The 19,414-nt window shown below is 37.6% G+C and overlaps 1 protein-coding gene across 3 annotated transcripts in view; it reads right to left on the reverse strand.

The window, feature by feature from the left end:
• The window catches only part of Sin3a (SIN3 transcription regulator family member A), a 54,592-nt gene that overhangs the window by 16,776 nt on the left and 18,402 nt on the right, over positions 1-19,414 (reverse strand). For all 3 annotated transcript variants that reach the window (XM_076851127.2, XM_076851126.2, XM_076851128.2), the window contains exons 4-15: positions 17,254-17,360; positions 16,202-16,484; positions 14,905-15,156; positions 14,313-14,465; positions 14,012-14,170; positions 12,101-12,190; positions 9,301-9,419; positions 8,494-8,704; positions 7,927-8,043; positions 5,243-5,481; positions 3,520-3,703; positions 2,069-2,642 (exon numbers count right to left, since the gene is read on the reverse strand). In XM_076851127.2, the coding sequence (XP_076707242.1) occupies positions 2,069-2,642; positions 3,520-3,703; positions 5,243-5,481; positions 7,927-8,043; positions 8,494-8,704; positions 9,301-9,419; positions 12,101-12,190; positions 14,012-14,170; positions 14,313-14,465; positions 14,905-15,156; positions 16,202-16,484; positions 17,254-17,360 (2,488 nt within the window). The remainder of the gene's footprint in view (positions 1-2,068; positions 2,643-3,519; positions 3,704-5,242; positions 5,482-7,926; positions 8,044-8,493; positions 8,705-9,300; positions 9,420-12,100; positions 12,191-14,011; positions 14,171-14,312; positions 14,466-14,904; positions 15,157-16,201; positions 16,485-17,253; positions 17,361-19,414) is intronic.

Below are 19,414 nucleotides of genomic sequence, written 5' to 3' on the forward strand. Positions count from 1 at the left end.
ACAGCAGACTGACATGAAATCTGACAGGTGGCTATAATCACCAGTGCTGGCTATGAAAGGACAGTGACTCTGCAACTTCAACAGTGACTTCTAACTTCTGATTGACTGTGCCAGAAAGATACTTTATAGCACTGCTGGGTTCTTCTTGATAGAACAAAATACTTCAGGGAAGAAGGGCCTTCAAAGAAGTTATTTCTCTAGCCTGCAGAAGAGCATTCCTCACAGCAATCATTTGCTCATAAAGCTACTTCAATGAAACATGAAATACATTAAGAGAAAAGACAGACACTATTCGTACACTAGCACTGGGAAATCGCTTCAGAACAGAAGTACAAATTAAATCCTCTATGAATAATGAAGTAATCTGCATTTGTCAAAAGTCATTTTGTTTAAAAATGGATTTGCAACATTGTACTTCGAAAATTGCACTAAATGATCTGTACTTGCCCCACATGAATCACTGTCAACCTCTAGCTAGAATGAATCTTACTTATCACTAAAGAGACATCTGGCAACTAGCAGAGGGCACAAAGAACAGTAAAAGCTCTCTTGAGCTTACTAAAATAAGCCCCATTAAAGTTCAAAACCTATTCTCTAAGATAGTGGCACAAAGAGGCTACTGAGGTCTTGGTTACATTCTCTTTCTTGAAAACAAAGGTGTTCACTGGAAAAACTCATTGAGCTGTACAATTCTGATTTGCTTACATCTTTGTACACATGTTGACTTCCAAAAGAATGACTACAAATGGGACTGGGGTTGTGGCTCAGCAGCAGATCACTCACCTAGCACGAGCGAGGCCCTGGGTTCTATCCTCAGCACCACATAAAAATAACATAAAGGTATTGTGTCCAACTACAACTAAAAAAAATTTTTTAAAAAAATGACTAAAAATGGAAAAAAAATTAAAATACGGCTGGAGATGTATCTCAGTGGTTGCCCTTACTTCAATCCCCAGTACTCCCACCAAAACAAAGCAAGTTAATAGCAAAACTGATCTATCTTCATTTTTGGAGGTGGGATGAAATCATTATGAATAAGCACAACAGTACAATTACTATGTAAAAGAAGGAACTGACTTGAATTACCTCAGATTACAACCAGTTTGAGGGATGGCACTATCACAAAACAAAACTATACTTTAAATCAGGTTAAGTCAGGTCTCAAGCCAGAATTAGGCCATTATATCTCTAATTTCTATCTAAGCAGAGGAATCATTACACTCGGTCCAAATTCTTTTTGAAACTAGGATTAATTCAGATAAGGGCTTTTAGAATTAATTCCCATTATTATTAGATCTTTAGTGCACAGAAAATTGGGGCCATTCATGGGATTCCTACAATAGCACCCATTAAAAAGAACACCACCACCATCCCTCACTCCTCAGATTTTCTATTTCCTGAAGAACCCAGTAAAAAGGCCTCATGAAAAAGTTTTTGGCTCACAGGTCAAGTACCTAATTTATGAACTGAACTGTTATATGGTGGCTTCATTAACACTCCCTTATTTTCCTTTTCTTGAATTTTCTGTCTTTATTCTTATTCTACTATGCCTCGAACCACCTGTATTGCAATCTCCTTTTCAGAAAATATTCCTACTTATTAGGGATGAGCCATGAACCCCACTAAAGAGAAGTCCATTCTCACACATCTGAGAAAATTCCCATCTGTCTTAGGCATGATTAACTAGGAATTGATGTACTTTCTTGGTGTGAAATTTAAGTCTCTGTTGTCTGTATACTATGAAGTAACCCTGAGACTTACCACTTGGGCAGTTGATCTCCTGTCCCCAGTGTGTCTACAGTACCAACAATTGGGGCACTGTCTATGATCTAAGCAGTGTGCTATGCATATTTTCTTATTTCCTAGCAATTCCTAAGGTAACACTTAGTACCTCCATTTATGAAGTAAATAGGTTCGCTGGGTTAAAGTAAACTGGAGAGGCAGGATTTGAACCTAGTTCAAATATGGCCTGTACTCTATGCATAAAAGAAAGCACTACCAAGTATAACTAGGTAATGAGGTCCCCAATCCCACATATCCTCTGTGAACCTACAGTCTAGGCACTCACTAGGTTCTTTGAGCCGTAACTGGATGGCAGGGCTCTCACTCTTGTCTCGCTTTATGCCTAGCACTTCACGTTCCCACTCTCGCTCTCGGTTTTCTTCTTCAATTTGCCGTTCAGCTTGGGAACAAATCCGCAGCAGCCTCAAACACAGAATCTGGTGTAGCCGCATAAATATATACCAGTTGTTATTGACATAGAAAAGGTTGTATACTTCATCCATCCCTCTTAACTTTTGAGCTGCTGTGTTACTAAATAATAGCTTTGACTTAGGGGGACTGCCCCCAACACCATTGTGCTTCTTGGCTGCCCCTGTGGCTTCATCTACATCCATCTCTTCTTCTTCTTCCTCCTCTACATCAGAAAGATCACCTCTCTGAGCAAAGAGCAGATCTGGAATGAAATGATGCATGATTTGCTTGATTTTATACTTGTCCTCCTTCTGAATGCCTGTTTGCCTCTTCACATGATGGATAATCAGAGCAGCAGCATCCTCCAGTATCTGTTTGTCTTCATAGGCAAGTGAGAGGTGTGGACCAACAGGTACACCAGCATTCTCTTCTGTAGCCTGCTCTTGCCTCTGATGGAAGAGACAAAAGTATTGTGTGACATGTTTATATCCACAAACCTACAAGACTCACAAGTAGTACATTCCATTAACAACCACAGTGGTTAACTAATCCTAAAATTAAGGACTGACCTTAACAATAATTTCTGTGCCTCTTCCAGAAACAAATAGGTAATGTGAAGATGTGTTTGATGCAAAAATATGACTTATAGGGACAATGGGATAGAATTAGAACCCTCTTTTACAATTCTGGATTAGTATCTGTGCAGGATACAAAGAGGACTGGGACTCACAAAATAATTTGGGGGTGGGTGGGGGAGGGTGATAATATAACATTGAAAAAACGTGGATAGGTAAGATTATGTAAGGGCTCATTTACTATTGAGTTTATTTTTAAAACTCAGGAACATAGACAATTTCTAAGAATTCCCACTGTATTACATTTCTATTTCTATTTCCTAAGACTATAAGCTCACAGAAAGAATTAATTTCTTAGAATTCATCTCTGTATTGTAGCTCCTAGTACTATTTATAGTACTGATAAGTATGCTGAGTAAACAAGAATTAAAAAGAGTTGAGGTCAATGATAAGTTTTTAGGTTGTAGCTGAGGTTGAAATGATCTATATGAATATGAATACAAGGCATTGTTTGAGGGAAATATATGGGGGAAGAAGTAGGAGGATGAAGGCATGAGGTAAAATCTGAAACTTCTGAAACTGTAGGTATAAGAGTAAGGCTTAAGTTTAAAATGGTAGGATCGGGAATATAAAAGGTTATGATAGCCATGAACCAAGAACCAAGAACCAATAACAAAAGTAATTTCCAAAAATCAAAGCTATGCTGAACATGAAGACTGGAGTCTCTTCAGATGCAGAACCCTCAGCTCACCTCATCATAAATACTCTCAATCTCATTGAGTAAGCTCTTAGACCTCAGGACCTTGGTGTCATTTTGTTTAAAGTTGATGCCCTGGTGGTCCAGAGACTTCAAGTAGTATTTCTCGTTTTGCTCTCGCCACACCTTGTTAAAGCCTCTCTGAGCTTCTCGCCATTCTTCCTCTTTCATCTTCAGCCTAGTGGGGGTCAGAAAAGGGGTGGAAACAATATGTGGGGATTCAGAGGGTTTCAAAATAAGAAAGATGGCAGGCTTACTTTCTTTCAAAAGTCAAAGATCCAAGGTCCTTCAAGATTATTGACAATTTGAGATAACATCAAACCAGTCTTGAATTTTGTTAAAAAAGAAAAATACTCATTCAAAACTTACTTCGGGGAAGTAATTTTCCCAAGTCAGAAATCTTACCCAGAACAGTTAATTTTCAGAAAGCATTTCAGGGACTGTAGGTGTAGCTTAGTGATAGAGCACCTGCCTAACATGTGTAAGGCCCAGGGCTCAATCCCCAGCACCATAATTTTTTTTTTTTTTTTAAGAAAACATTCCACACTATGGCACACAGTAGTAGATCATTAAGTATTCTTTGAAAACATGGTTCTTTTCCTTTGCCAGCTAAAACAAGGTTAAACCTATTTCTCTATTACATGACTAATGTTTACTAATGCTAAAGAAAATACAAAGTACAAGAGCAGAGAACTTGCACAAAAATGTTCATTTGGACAGTCTGCAAAACTGCGACCAGAACAACTAATTCTAATGCTCCAGAAGAATAAAAACCAAAAAAAAAAAAAACTACAAGTAAAAAATACACTATGTCTCAAAAGCCAGAAGTTATATGCTACTGGTAAAAAGAATAATCATCAATTTGTGTCAGATCTTGAGGGGAACCCTAGGTTTAAAAAAAAAAAAAAAAAAAGCTGAGTATCTGTGAACTGTGTAGCAAACCAGAATTAACTTTTACCAGGTGACATTGAAAGGAGAGTTAGTTACTAATAAAAGAATTAGTGTGGGCAAGAGTGCTTTAGACTTAGAGCACAGGGGGGGCTCAGCTTCCTGCACTGATGCCTGGACTTAGGTGGGTACAACACGTTGCTCCTTTACACCTAAGTCTGACATGGAAGCTTGTTAGCTTAGCTATAAGAAGTAAGATATTCTTGGCAAAAACGGTAAATGAGGTCCTTTTTCATAATGAGCATGTATCAGATTTTACAATGACAAAGTGATTTTTCTTATTAAAAGCTGAACTAAGACATTTACAGTAGAGTTAATCCTCAGTGGCAGGAATACAGATACTTGTTTCCTTCTTTGTTCTTGTTATATTTTAAATCTAAACACTCCCGAGATGGCCAAGGTGCATACCTGTAATCTTAGCTATTTGGAAGGCTAAGGCAGAAGGAACACTTGCACCCAGGAGTTTGATGCTGGACTGGGCAACACAGTGAGAACCCCATCTCTTTAAGCTCATTAACTAAAAATGATAAAACCCTTCAACTGTACACACAAAGCACTCCACTATAAACTTTCAAGATTTGTTCTTTAATGTTGGTTACACAGAACCCCCAAAAGAAGTTCTACTATCCAACCCCGTGCGCTTGATATCCAAACACCAGAGCTGGAGCACACTGGAGGTCTCATGGGACAATCAGATTGAAAATTAAGAGCCTTATTTAATGAGACACTGAAACATACTAAAGCACAAAGGGCACATTTGCCTGGGTACCTTTTAAGGACAATAGGAACAGCAATGGAAGGATTCTTCCTCAGACCATCAATGATGTCAGCCGCTTTATCAGCATATATCCTCTGGAGTGCTTTTCGATGGATGACTTCCGAAGTACCCCCAAGGGTGTTATCCAAGCGAAATTTGGCTTGTTCCTCAGCAGACAATCGGGAAAGCTTTTTCTGTATTGCTTCTAGAACTCGGATTGTTGCCAGATTGGTCTCTAAAACTACATCAAGCTAAAGAGGAAGACAAAGGTGTCAGGATCTAAACCAGAATAGAGCAGTGGTTGGGAGAATAAAGTAGGGAGTCAAAACTCTCTGGATTTGAATCTGTCATACTAGCCAAATATGGATTAAAACACCTACTACTCTCATGAAGTTTTTTTTTTTGGAGTAAATGATATGATCCATGTACAGTGTTTAACACAATGCCTGGCAAACAAGAAACAGCCAAGATTTCCAACACTGTGCACACACACACAAATCCAATAAAAATGGAGTAGTAGTTATTATTACTCCTATTATCATTATTATCACCACCACCACAGTATGCTTAGAATCGCTAATCTTAGGTGAGAGGGATTTAACAGGCAATTTCATTGAAAGTTCTCTCTGAACCTTCCTAAATTGTTAAGACCTGTTACAGTTAAAACAAACAAACAAACAAAAAACAACTCCCAAAACTGAGAGTTCTACCCATGGTTCTATCTATGGGTAGCCACTTAAATTGTTACTGAACTGCTGGCACTTATTCTTAGGCAACCTACCTGTCCTGGCAACATTTAAATATCTTTTCCCCAAACTTAAAAAAAAAGAATCTCTAAATAAGAAATTCTAAAAAAGCGAATTAATAGTCTCAAGGGACTAGTGTTTCCTAAATTCTCTTATTTTGGGGACTGCAGCAGGCATCAAGTATTTCTAGCTCCCTGCCCTCCCCAATCTTCCTGGCTCCTAGATGATTAGATAGGGTAATATAACTACTTCTGGTAAATGAGCTGTGATGAGGTGAGAAGTAATGTTTATTATTTCAAGACTGGAACATTTAGGTGTGTGAGGTCCTTCTGAGCTCTCTTCATTCTAGGGACTAGCATTCAAAATAGTAGCACTGTTCGCATAGGTCCCTAAGTAATTCTCATGAGCAAAATCCACTGTTAAACATGAACACACAACATAGCATGATAAATAAGCCTTCTGTTTTTCTAAGTCACTGAGATTTGGGAGTTGCAACACTCCTTCAAATAGTCTATTCTGCCAAATTCGAAGCATATACACACACCCAACAAGCCATACTTCTTCTCCTTTGCCCTTAGAGTTATAAATGGAAAATGAAGATGTTGTCTCTCGTTTGCAGGCGTAACAGTTGAGAAAGAAAAGGAACAACTTATTGTAACTGAACTGCTGGCAGTTATGTTTTCCAAGTCATCTGACCTTGCTAATATAGGTAATAAAGAAATGCTTTCTGTAGTTTGATGAAATCCCCATGGGTGCTGGGAATGTGGCTCAGTGCTAGAATGTTTGCCTAGCATGCCCAAGGTCCTGGATTTAATCCCCAGTACAGCAAATAAAACAAACAACAACAACAACAAAAACTCCCCATGGAAGTTAAGACCTATCATGATTTAATTTTCTGCAAATAGCTGACACTGTTCATAAATCCTGAGGCCAAAGATGGCCAACCACTTGCCAGTAGCCAGGCAATATGTGGTTCCTTGTTGAAAAAGATATCTCCTATCCATATGAACTAGCAGAGCCACTCGATGTACACTAAACTGATATACTTAATTTTACATCTGTAAAGATATACATATGTACTTCCCTTGACGGTAGCATAAGTAGACTTCAATCTGAATAATGGGGATTTGATTTTATTTCAGTAGTCATCTCCTAATATAATAGCATTTTACCAACTCACTCATTTACTCCAGCTCACTCCTTCCCAACTACTTTAACACACAAAGTCCCCAACTTAATTTTCTTTCCAAAGAAGCCAAATCAATATGAATTACATGAGTGAAGAATTCACACCTTAAAACAACAACAACAACAAAAAACCCAGGATTGAACCCAAGGGCATGTAACCACTAGCCACATCCCCAGTCCTTTTTTGAGAAAGGGTCTTACTAAGTTGCTTATAGCCTTGCTAAATTGATGGGGCTGGCCTGGTACCTGCAATCCTCCTGCCTCAGCTTCCCAAATCACTGGAATTACAGGTGTGTGCCACCTCACCTGACAGAATTCCAGTTCCCACAGTAGAATTGGTTTGCTAACCATACCAAGATACCAGGCTAAGCATAACAATACAGAGAACTTAAAAATATAAATCTTTCAAAACAACTTCAAGAAAGCAATATAGATCTTAAGATACTAATTTTACAGATACATATAAAACACAATGTTATCATTAAAATTATAAATGATAAAAGGATTACTATTTAGTCATTAACAGATGATTTAAAAAAGGTTAATAGCCTAGATAAGTCACACCATAAAATTTTTTTTACTAATACATTAGACAAAATGCAGAAAGCATAGCTACTATCAGTATAAGCATTTACCACAGAAGAATGTGAGCCTCTGGTTCTCTGATCTTAAAATAGCCAACCTTCACAGATCATATTTAAGATATCCTTTCACTTAGTATCTCCCATTTCCACAAACTTCAAATGACAAACGAGTGTATACCTCAAAGCGCTCATCTTCACAACGATAAATATGTTCTTCATACTGAGTCTTCTTAGAACTAACAAAGGTGGAGTCTTCAGACCATGATGGAAAGGAAACCCAGGTATCATTTAAAACCTTCGGGTAGAAAAAGAGAGACTGTAAACCTAACAAAAGCTTTCTGGTGATTAAGCATTCTCAAAAAATAGAGGCTCTTTTGGGGGGTACTAAAGTCATTTAAAACCTTCGGGTAGAAAACGAGAGACTGAAAACCTAACAAAAGCTTTCTGGTGATTAAGCATTCTCAAAAAATAGAGGCTCTTTTGGGGGGTACTGAGAATTGGTGCTCTACCACTGAGTTACATCCCCAGCCCTTTGCATTTTTTGAGCCAGGTCTTGCTAAATTGCTGAGACTGGTTTTGAACTTGCAATCCCCCAACTCAGCCTTTAGCATCACTGGGACTGCAGGTATAAGCCACTGTGCCCAGCTTGGAGATGGTTCTTAATTCTATCATCCAGATAAATCCTTAAGCCCTGGTACCACTGCTATCTTCTGAAGGAAGCTAAGAATTCAGGGCTGATCCTTACCTCTTTACAGAGAGGAGTCCGTCCTGTACACTTGGGCTGCTGGTAACTCTTGGGCAAGGCTCGATAGCTAGAGCCAAGCCGTTTACAAGAGGCATAATCTATCTCCATGGCAATGCCCTCTGTGGCTCGTTCCTTCGGAAAGGTTTCCAGATGTACAGATTCCTTATAGCCCAGAAAGTTTTTAAACCAATTAAACAATTCAGGGAATTTCCTGAAGAATCAAACCAAAAACTGGTAAGCAATTAGAGCCATGATATAGTAATCCCAAGGTAAGACTTCCACTATTTGGGGTTGGGTCAGAACTCTGCTACCAGAAACAAATGCCATTGACAATTACTTCCTAAGAAACACCGGTTCTAAGCATTTGGTTTCCTCTTATAGAACGCTCTCAGATCAATTAAGGCGCTAATGGAAGATTTGCACTGAAACTAGGCAATAACCAGCCTTTTTTTTTTTTTTTTTTTGGATCAAGAATATTGCTTCAGGGTTCACATAATTCTTAGGTTGTTAAATATAGTCAAGATTCTAGAACCTGGGAAAGACTTGTCTCTACAAACATCAAGCACTTTGTTAGAGAATCAGGAGACAACCAGTCTTGGCCATTTGTAAATAAATATTTCAATGTACTCTCTGCCTAATTTCTAATCTCTAGAGTTAGATTGAAAGATCTCTTAGAACTCAACACTGGCATTTGAGTTAATTGACTTATCTCAATTAAATCAACTTTGACTATCATATACTCTCACAAATCAATTATTACTTTATTTTCTTATCAGAATCAGGGGTTAAGTACCTCACTTTACTTACCCCAGGAAAGGAGAGACTAGCTGCACAAGTTCAGCCCGAGAAATCACCTCCTGGTTAAAGATAACAAGACAACGCAGAAAATTTTCATAGGCCTCTGCACTTCGTAGAGCCTTTCGCACCTTATGGAGATAAACAGAAGAAAGATGGTTATGTGAGGACTCAAGGACTTGAACTACTTTTTAAAAATTGGGGAAATTTTGACCTGATATTTGATGATAAAGGAATCAATGTTAGTTTTTAAAAGATGCAATAATGATCATATTTTAAAAGAAGTCATCTTACTAAAATTTTTATTGATAAAATATCATATCATCTGACATTTGTCTCCAAATAAACTAGGATGAGTGAGAAAACACATGAGTCAAGTGTACTAGCTAGGAGTTGGAAAGGGCAGAAGCTGGATGGTATATAAGGGATCATTTTATTCTTTACTTTCATATGTTTTAGTATCTCCACAATAAAAATTAAAAAAATCCTAGAGTATACATCCTTATATGCTTGCTTCTCCAGACCATGTTAGATTTACTGGAGCTTTTTTTTTTTTTTTTAATATTTTTAGTTATAGATTGACACAATACCATTATTTTATTTATTTTTTCATGTGGTTTTGAGGATTGAACCCAGTGCCTCATATATACTAGGCAAACGCCCTATCACTGAGCTACAGCCCTAGCCCCTACTCAAGCTTTTAATGCTCTTCCTAACAGGGGTTTAGAGCAGCAAGAATTTCTGTCAACACTGTTTTCAAATTAGTAATCTTGAATGAAGGCATTTTAAATTAAAGATACTTCTGTCTTCTGACTTGCTCCTTTCCCTTACTTCTATATCACTGAACATTTTATTTACATACTTATTTTTTTGGTACTGGGGACTGAAGCCTGAGGCACTTAACTGAGCCACATTCCCAGCTGCATTTTTATTTTATTTTATTTTTTAATTTTGAGATAGGTTTTACTAAGTTGCTGAGATTATAGGTGTGAGCCACCATACCCAGCTGAACATTTTAATATTCCAAAACATAAAGAAGTCAATGGTACAGAAGAGAGTAAAACTAACCTAACTAGGTGACCAATCTGGAGTTTCAGTTACAAAAGTAAATAGCATTGTGGTTCTTTGGTGGGAACTGTAGACTGTCACCAAACAAAGTTCTTCATTATTAGCACTTCCCATTTCCACAAACTTCAAATGACAAAGAAGTGTATACCACAAAGCATTCATCTTCACAATGATAAATATGTTCTTCATACTGAGTCTTCTTAGAACTGAACTAACAAAGGTAAACTCTTTTCTCCAAGACTACAACCTTTAATAGTAGACTATTCTTTTCATAACTGTCCAGCAATAGATACTATATGGAATATGAACTTTTAAAGCTAAAGATAAATGTACTGTACTTTTTGTACTATATGCCTATTTGTTTTTATTAGCTTCTCAAGGTACACAAAAGCATACATAAGTCTAACCCAATATACTCATTCAGCCTCAATGATCAATATATAGTAAATTTTGTTCCTTCTCTTTTCATTTCTTCTACCACTGACATCTTAAAGTAAGCTCCACATAGATCATGAATACATTCTTAATTATGTATCCCTTATTAAAAGCACTAAAAAATATCACTACCTTTTACAGGAGAGGTCACATATACACAGAGACAGAAAGTTATCATCTGCCTTTCTAGAAAAATCCAGAGGTACAAGATAAGCTTAATCACTACCAGATCAATTCAGGCAGGTTCCTACAGTAAGAAGCCCAAATAGTTGCCAGCTACCCCACTCCAAAGTTGACTGCTAATCACCAAGCTAACTCCAAAAAGGAAGCCTGTTACAGGAGAGGAATCAAACTATAATATCACACAACATGGTTTGTACCAGTAATCTCCATTCTGCCTGCTCATTAGAAACACCTGGGGATCTTTGAAAACATTCCATTAAATCAGAATTCCCACAACACTATATGTGTTTACTGCAAATAATTATCACAGCAATTAGAAGATTACAAGTCATTTTGGGGCTGGGAAAATAAGTCAGTGGTAAAGCACACATCTGGCATATGTGAGGCCCTGGATTTCAATCCTTAAGAAAAAAAAAAAATCCTAAGGGGGAAAAAAAACGTTGCTAGGCACAGGGGTGTATGCCTGTCATCTCAGTGATTTGGGAGACTAAGGCAGTAGGATTGCAAGTTCAAGGCCAGCCTCAGCAAGTTAGTAAGGACTTAAGCACCTTAGTGAGACACTGATGCAAAATAAAAATTAAAAATGTCTAGGGATGTAGCTCAGTGGCTCCTCTGGGTTAATCCCTAGTATCCTTTTCACCCACCCCCACCTCCACCCCAAAGAGACATCTTAAATTCTCAACAAGATGCTGGTACTAACACTTCCCATTGTACAGACCAGGCTATCTATCTATAGAGAGGGCCCAATACCTTCTTTTGAGAGGAACATGACACATTTCTAAAAAGGCTTTCTTCCACCATGAAATGCTGTATATTGTCACAAAGTACTTCACAAAACCAAAAAAGAAAGTGCTACTACTTCTCTAGCAGGGCTAACAGTAGCTAACAGTAAGGACCCAGTTAAAAACTAGAAAGACCTAGGACTGGGGATACAGTTCAGTGGTAGAATGCTTGCATAGGAATGTACAAGGCTTTGGGTTCAATCCCCAACACTGATAAGACAGACAAAAAGAGAGGACGTCCTAATCATTTTGATGCCTTTGGGAGGCAGGAGCCTTTTCTGGGAATGGAGTGATTCTCCTTCATCATTAATAGCTAATATCAAACCATATTCATCTTTACTCACCTTATCAAAAAATAATGATTCAGTTCCAACCCCATGCTTGCTGGCATCTGCCATAGAAGAATCCTTTAGGCTGAGCAGTTTGGGTTTCTTCTGCAAAGGAAAAAAAAAAAAAAAAAAACATATCAAAGTGGACTTCTCTGACTTGTATTTTCATCTCTGTTAAATGGTTCCATTACTGAAATTGCTGCTGATGAATAAACTGAAATAAATAAGAATTCAAGTCACTAACTCACTTTATACCCTAAAAAATTTCTACTGTCTTTCTCTTTGTTTGCCTGTCAATTTGTTTCTCCATCAGAAACTCATAGCTATTTATAAAAACTATCTGGCATGTGTTGCCTATGGTAGGCAAAATTCAATCTATACCCTTTAATAATATTTTAATTTAAAAATTCATTAAAAAAACATACTTTACTTTCCTAATAGAAGGAATAACTATCTCATCAATAATATCTACTCAGAATAATTTAAAGGGAATGAACAGGCTATGCTACAGTCCTGTCAAAAAAATTTTTTTTCAGTGCTGCGGTTGAATTGAGGGTCTCACACATGCTAGGTACTCGAAGTCCAAGAATTTACTTTAAAAAACCCACTTCTCACTAGATTCATAAACTTTGTAAGAAGCAGCACATTTACCTTGGCCATCTCAGAGCCCACATTCATAGGAGCCATAGCCTCTGCTCATACTGCCTATAAAAAGCAGGTGGAAATTGTAAGCTCCCAACATATTGTTTCCACCTGCATATCATCAATTATGGGAGAAAAATAAATCCAAGAGTGGAGCCTATCTGCAAAGATGATTTTTGCTATCCATATAATACCTTTACTGAAGTGAAAAAAGAGAAATCATAACTGTTCAATTTGATTGCAAAAAGAGAAACCATTAAAAACATACACACAAATTAGGGTCCTTCAAAAATGTTGGCAACACCTACTACATCAGTCCCTGGAATCAAGTCATTTGTTCACTAGTCACCTTTTTTTATTTTTATTTTTTAGTTGTAGTTGGACACAATACCTTTATTTTATGTATTTATTTTTATGTGGTGCTGAGGATTGAACCCAGGCCCTCGCACATGCGAGGCAAGCGCTCTACTGCTAAGCCACAACCCCAGCCCCCAGTCAGTCACCTCTTACTATTAGAAATTTCACTAGCTTCTCCGATTCTTCAAGGAAATTGTGTAGACATGTTTATCTTTTCCATATTACATATTGCTTTAGAATTCATGTAAGATTTCAACATTTGTTACATCCATCTATTCCTCTTCCTATTATAGTTGCATTGCAAAGAAGGGGAGAAAGCTTAGTTTTCTGTAGACAGGCCATCAGTGTTTTACTATAACAAGAAGCATCATGTGATGGGTTACTAACAGGAGCTTAAGACCTCCTTCTGCTACAGCCCAAAGGCTCTGCCTTGGAGATTAAGATGATATAGATCAGATCTGGCAACCCAACAAAGAACCCTGGGCAGGACAGGCCCCTAGTTAAAGAGTTCTTACAAAGCACCTGGGCTATATTTGCAAGTAGACCCCAGAGACCATCCCCTTATATTTCTGAAACAATTATCAAGCCTAAACATCATCCTAGCAGAAAGCAGACTTAAAGAAGGGAAAATTAGTAAATCTCATAAAGCCTTAGCAGCTAACAAAAATAATAGCTCATAGCAAAGAAAATTAGAAAGAAAACAGTCAAAAAAACACAATAATCCAAACAACAAATATTATTCTAACATTCTTTTGCAAAACCAGATAAAAAGTTTTGCAATTAAGTTTCTGTGACCTATACAACTTGCTATAAATATTCAGGATCCAACTGTCACCCTTAAGATAAGAACACACAATTAAACCTAGAGTACTTGTATACTGAGACTGCTTGTGGAAGTTAAAATGAGTAGCTCCTGCCCATTCTCACCTTCACTGGAGGTGTGGTTCCTGTTCCAGAGTGCCTGCGGATTTGGCAGCCATTCTGGCTGGGCCTCTGTGGCTTATTGTTGAGTTGGGGCTTCTTCACAGTGCCTCCATGGTCATTTCTCACAGAATCAACCTTCTCTGCAGTTGTTTTGCTTAAAAGCTGATTAAGACACATGCAAGAGATTAATGTTCTGATCAAAGCAAGTTAAGTAGCATCTAGGAAGTCCCATTCTGATCATGGCTTACCAACTTATCTAAGATGATAATTCTAAATAGTGCAGTTTTTCTAAATTAAAGCTTACCACAGAGCTGTTGGCATCTGGTAGAAACTGTCCAAATTCTGACAAAAGATCTTCTTGGTTTTTAAAGAGACGAGCCACCTGGGCATATACCTCCTGCTCAGTCAAAGCTGGAGTATAGTTTCCTCCAGCCTCCTTGGCATTGCGTTGTTCTTTCTGAGGAATTGCAAGTAGGAAGAGATCATAGTAGAGGGCCACCGTTTTCAATCACACATCACTGAACGCTTTCTATAATATTTGATGCTCCTATATCATCTATACAGGCTGCACTAAAAAAAGTCTATGTGCTTGATACTTGTTTTGACGACAGACATTTACATTGAGAAAGAACAGAAGATGCTGATGACAATTAATTACTTTTAAAATTAGGGCAATAAATGTTAATGTGCCTGGGTGGTGGTGGTGGTGGTAGTGGTGGGGGACTAACTGATAAAACAAAATATTAGAGAACTTTCTACTTATAGTAGATTAACCAGTCTACACAAATTGCCCTCTAAACTTAACAGATAAAACATGTATTCATTTCACCAGCCACTGACTGGATGATACAGAGCACTCAAATTGGGCAAATAAAACTGACTTTAATGACACTTACCTGATATGTGTGCAAAATCTCCAGGAACGCTTTGTAGATATCTGGTTGGCCCTGGAATCTGTTCTTGATCTTATTAACATAGTTGATGGCATGATTAAATTCCACAGGCTGATTGTTCTGCAAGGATGGGGCAGTTCCCAATGAGATTGTCACTGGTGTGTGAGGCTGGACCGGTGGAGAACGTGGGGATGCATATGGTGGGAGTGGGGGAGTCTGCTGACTGGCTGGAGTATGTGCTTGTAACTGGGAAGGCTAAAAAGAAAACAAACCTTTATTCAAGAGCATAGATGGTTTGACAAAGGGCTAGAAAGTTCAAACTAAAAAGAAACAAAATGTCTGATCAACTGATATCCTTTACTTCTCCACTCAGGGCAGGCTAGTTTAGCTCAACTCAAATCATACTGGATAGGGGTAGGAGACGTAGAGGTATTGCAAATTATGATACAAATATCTTAAGTCTTAAACTTTTTAAATACAACCTTGAAACTGGAGCCATCTCCATTATAGAGAAGAGTTTTTCATGTGCTCACTATCTCAACAGGTACACAAAGGAAAAAAGAAAAAAACAACTCATTCTATATGGATCTTTAATGTCAAAGATAACAACACTTTAATTGTTGCAGTAACTCCACATAAAAATGTCTTTTAGACCAGCTCTGTCCCGTAGACTGTGAGATCACAAAATGTTCTTTATTTGCACCATCCTGTAAAATAGCCACTAGCCATATGTGGCTACTGAGCACTTAAAATGTGGTCAGAGTAAATGAAAAGCTGAATTTGTTTAACTGATTTAAATTAAAATACAGTCATATGTGGCTAGTGGATAGTGTACCAAACAGTGTGGGTCTAGACCAACAACACACCATCACCACCACCACCACCATCAAGATCTTCTAGTCTGATATGACCTAACCTGAAAAACGGAATATCTTTTGCAAATAACCATGTGTGACTTAGTACCCTAAATTTAGTGCCCTATTTTAGTACCCTAAATTTGACCATGGTAAAATGATCATTTCCATCATTTCCAAGCTGGGTGCAATGGCACATGCCCAGCTACTTGGGAAGCCGAGGTTAGAGGAAACCTTGAGCTCTCACTGGTTCCTGATATGTCAATTTAAATAGATAACTAAATATGTGATATGCAAATGTGAGCCACATGATAGTGATGTCTACATCTTCTCTAATGAAATCTTTGTGATTTGTCTATTATTTGAGTTTTATAAAGGGAAAATGTCAAGAAGGATGCTTTCTAGGGGATACATTTCATACAATGCAGTATTTTCCAAGTGCTCACCTTGCTAACTTTGGCAGGTGGGGGCTGAGGAGCAGGTTGAGCAGGAGCTGGAGCTGACTGAGCTGAAGGCTGAGAAGGATGCTGGGGTGGTGGCTGAGGCTGGGGCTGGATGCCATGGGTGGGGATCTGATGAACCTGGCCAGGAGTTGTCACATTCACCATATCATTGGTCTGTACTTCAATTTTATAGCCAGGAGGCAAGAAGGTGTTGAAACCCATGATCAGGTCAGGGTGGCCTTTGAACAACTGTGACACACGGCTAATCACTCCAGGAGTGTCAATGCTGATTTAAAAAAAAGAAAGAAAGAAAAAAAAGCAGGTTGATGAATAGCAGGTTTGATGAACACCCTAAGGAAAAAATTTAACTAGGTTTTCTCTAAAAAGGAAAATATATAAAAAAAAAATCAACCTGTATAGTATAATAATTAATGACATAAATAATTCTGAAATTCTAAAGCTAAGCCCAAAGAGGCTTGGTCACAATTTTGAAGAAAATACAGTCATGGCAACAATTCTATAAAGAAGATTCTCAGTGAGTCTTAAGTTGTGATTCCTGAGCAAGATTCAACCTTTGAATTTTGCTATTTCTTGAAATTAATACTTGGTTTTGGTGGAGGTACATACATTTGCCCTTAGCATGTTACAGTTTAGTAAATGCAGCATTTACAGTTACCAAAAAAAAATCCAACTTTGATAAGCCAAAATAAACCATTTTCTGGGCATGTTATTCTCTTGCAATAGTGAGCCACACCAGAATACTAGGGTATATTAAAGTAATCCAAAAATCAAGTAGCCTAAATTATTATTGGTGTTACTCCACTGATTCAGATACAGCATTAAGAAATATTCTAGGTAAGAAAAATTTACTAATAGGGAGAAAACAAAAGTCAAGTGGCCGTAATTTCCATCAACAAACCAACAAAGAAGTCCATAAAATAAAAGCATGATCCTGAAAATTCAACCTCCAAAAGGGGACATCCAACAGATAAGAATAAGTCTCCATCTAAAAACAACATGCCAACCACAAACTTAAGTGTAACCACATCTTTTACCTCTGAGATTTAAATTCCTTCATGATGTCAAGGAAATCATTGTAGACCTGAGGCTGACTACCAAACTGTAGCTTCACCTGGTCAAGATAGGACAGTGCATCTTCCACCTGAGGCAGGAATAAATCTCAAAGTTATAAAAAATTAAAACATAAGCAAAAATCACAAGAAAGGCTTTATGCCTAAATAAATTCAAAACAGTAAATGAAATTATAAGTATTAGAAATTAGCAGTGGGTGCTAATAATAAAATTCAATCTTCAAAATCAACTTAAAAAATCTGTAGCCTTGCCCTGGACAATTCTGGAGAAAATGATCAGTAATTAACAATCACAATAATGCAGCATGATTCATTTCATAAGTACCTATTAACATACAACATGGTGGGCCCCATGCAGACACTAAAGAAATCAACAACAAGTAAATCATAGCCACTATTCAGTAGAAATTTGTTCATATCTAGTCAAGAAATCATAACACAGTGGGATAAATGGGTAATCACCAAATACCTGTACAGTGAATGGAAATGGCACTGCCCTTCCCCACAAAAAGTGAGGACAATCCATAGATAAAGCATAAACTGAGACCTAATGATGAGTACAATTTGTCAAAAGTACAGATTAGCAAAGAAAATCAGAGGAAGCAGCATGGGCAAAATCCCAGACAGGACATTAGGTGGCAAAATATTTGGAAAACTGAGAACAGTTTACCTTGACTGGAGGATAAGTATTGACAGGAAGAGTAAGAAGAGATAAGACCAAAATAAACAACAACAAAAACAGGCTCTAGATCCTGAAAGAAATTATACATCTTATTTAAAAACAATTTAGATTTTTAAAAAAGCATTTGTTTTATTTGTAATTGTACATGGACACAATACCTTTATATATTTTTTATTTATGTGGTTCTGAGGATGGAACCCAGTGTCCCACACATGAGGAAAGAGCTTTACAACCGAGTCACAACCTCAGCCCTAGATTTTTATCATCTGCATTTTCATGTACTCAATTTGACCAGTGTTGGGGGGGGGGGACCACTGGTGCAGAGCAGGACAGATAGTCTAAAAGAGAAAAGGAGGAAGACCAGTTATGCTATGGGACTAATTGGATAACTCACATAAGGAACAGTGACTTGAATTTCAGTAATGGTGAAGAGGAGAGAGAACAGCACATATGCAAAAGCTTTTAAAGGATTCAAATAACAGGGCTGGGGTTGTGGCTCAGAAGTAGCGCACTTGCCTGGCATGTGTGAGGCAACTGAGTTCTATTCTCAGCACCATATAAAAATAAATGTCTATCAACAAAAAATAAATAAATAAAATTTTAAAAAAAAGATTCAAATAACAAAATTTGGGGACTGACCAGATGAGTGACAAGGAAGAGCTGGCATTCAAAAGTGACTCGCCCCAAAAAGTAAAATGTTTGAAGGGTTACAAAGCTATGAGTCTGATTTAGGACAACTAAACTTTAAGTTACTCAGGAGACATCTAAGGAAATCCCCACTAGGTGTTTCCTATATATTCTGGGATAGACATTTTATATTATACAAAATTAACAGGCTTAGGAAAGTTTCAGAAATAATTTGGCCAATATGGCTCCTCAGCACTTTCTTCCTCCCTCAACAACTCCTACCCATTCAGGACACTGTTTTAAGGCAGCATCTTGGAATGCTGATTTAAGCCACACTTTTTGATATATTATGAAATGGAACATTTATGTTCAAATAAACCATTAAATGATGCTATAGTCTAAATGTTGTCCTCCAAAATTTATATGTTGAAATTTAATCACCAATGTGAAAATATTTACTTGGATCTTTAGGAGGGGAAGTCATAAAAACAAAACCTCATGAATGGATTAGCAACTTAGCAGAAGGGTTGGTGGAAACTAGTATTGGTCCTTTTTACCCTTCTATGTTCTGCCACATGAGGGCAGTTTTTTTCTCCCCACATTTTCTTATTGGTACATTATCATTTTGCGTACTGATGGGATTCGTTGTTACATATCATATATTACACAATATACAATATAACAACATAATTTGGCCAATATGGCTCCTCGGTACTTTCCTCCTCCCTCAACAACTCTTACCCATTAGAGACACTGTTTTGAGGCAGCATCTTGGAAGCAAAGACTGGAACCCCACCAGACTTCTAGATCACCTAG

This window comes from Callospermophilus lateralis, chromosome 3 (assembly GCF_048772815.1).
Source record: "Callospermophilus lateralis isolate mCalLat2 chromosome 3, mCalLat2.hap1, whole genome shotgun sequence".
Lineage (NCBI taxonomy): Eukaryota > Metazoa > Chordata > Mammalia > Rodentia > Sciuridae > Callospermophilus > Callospermophilus lateralis.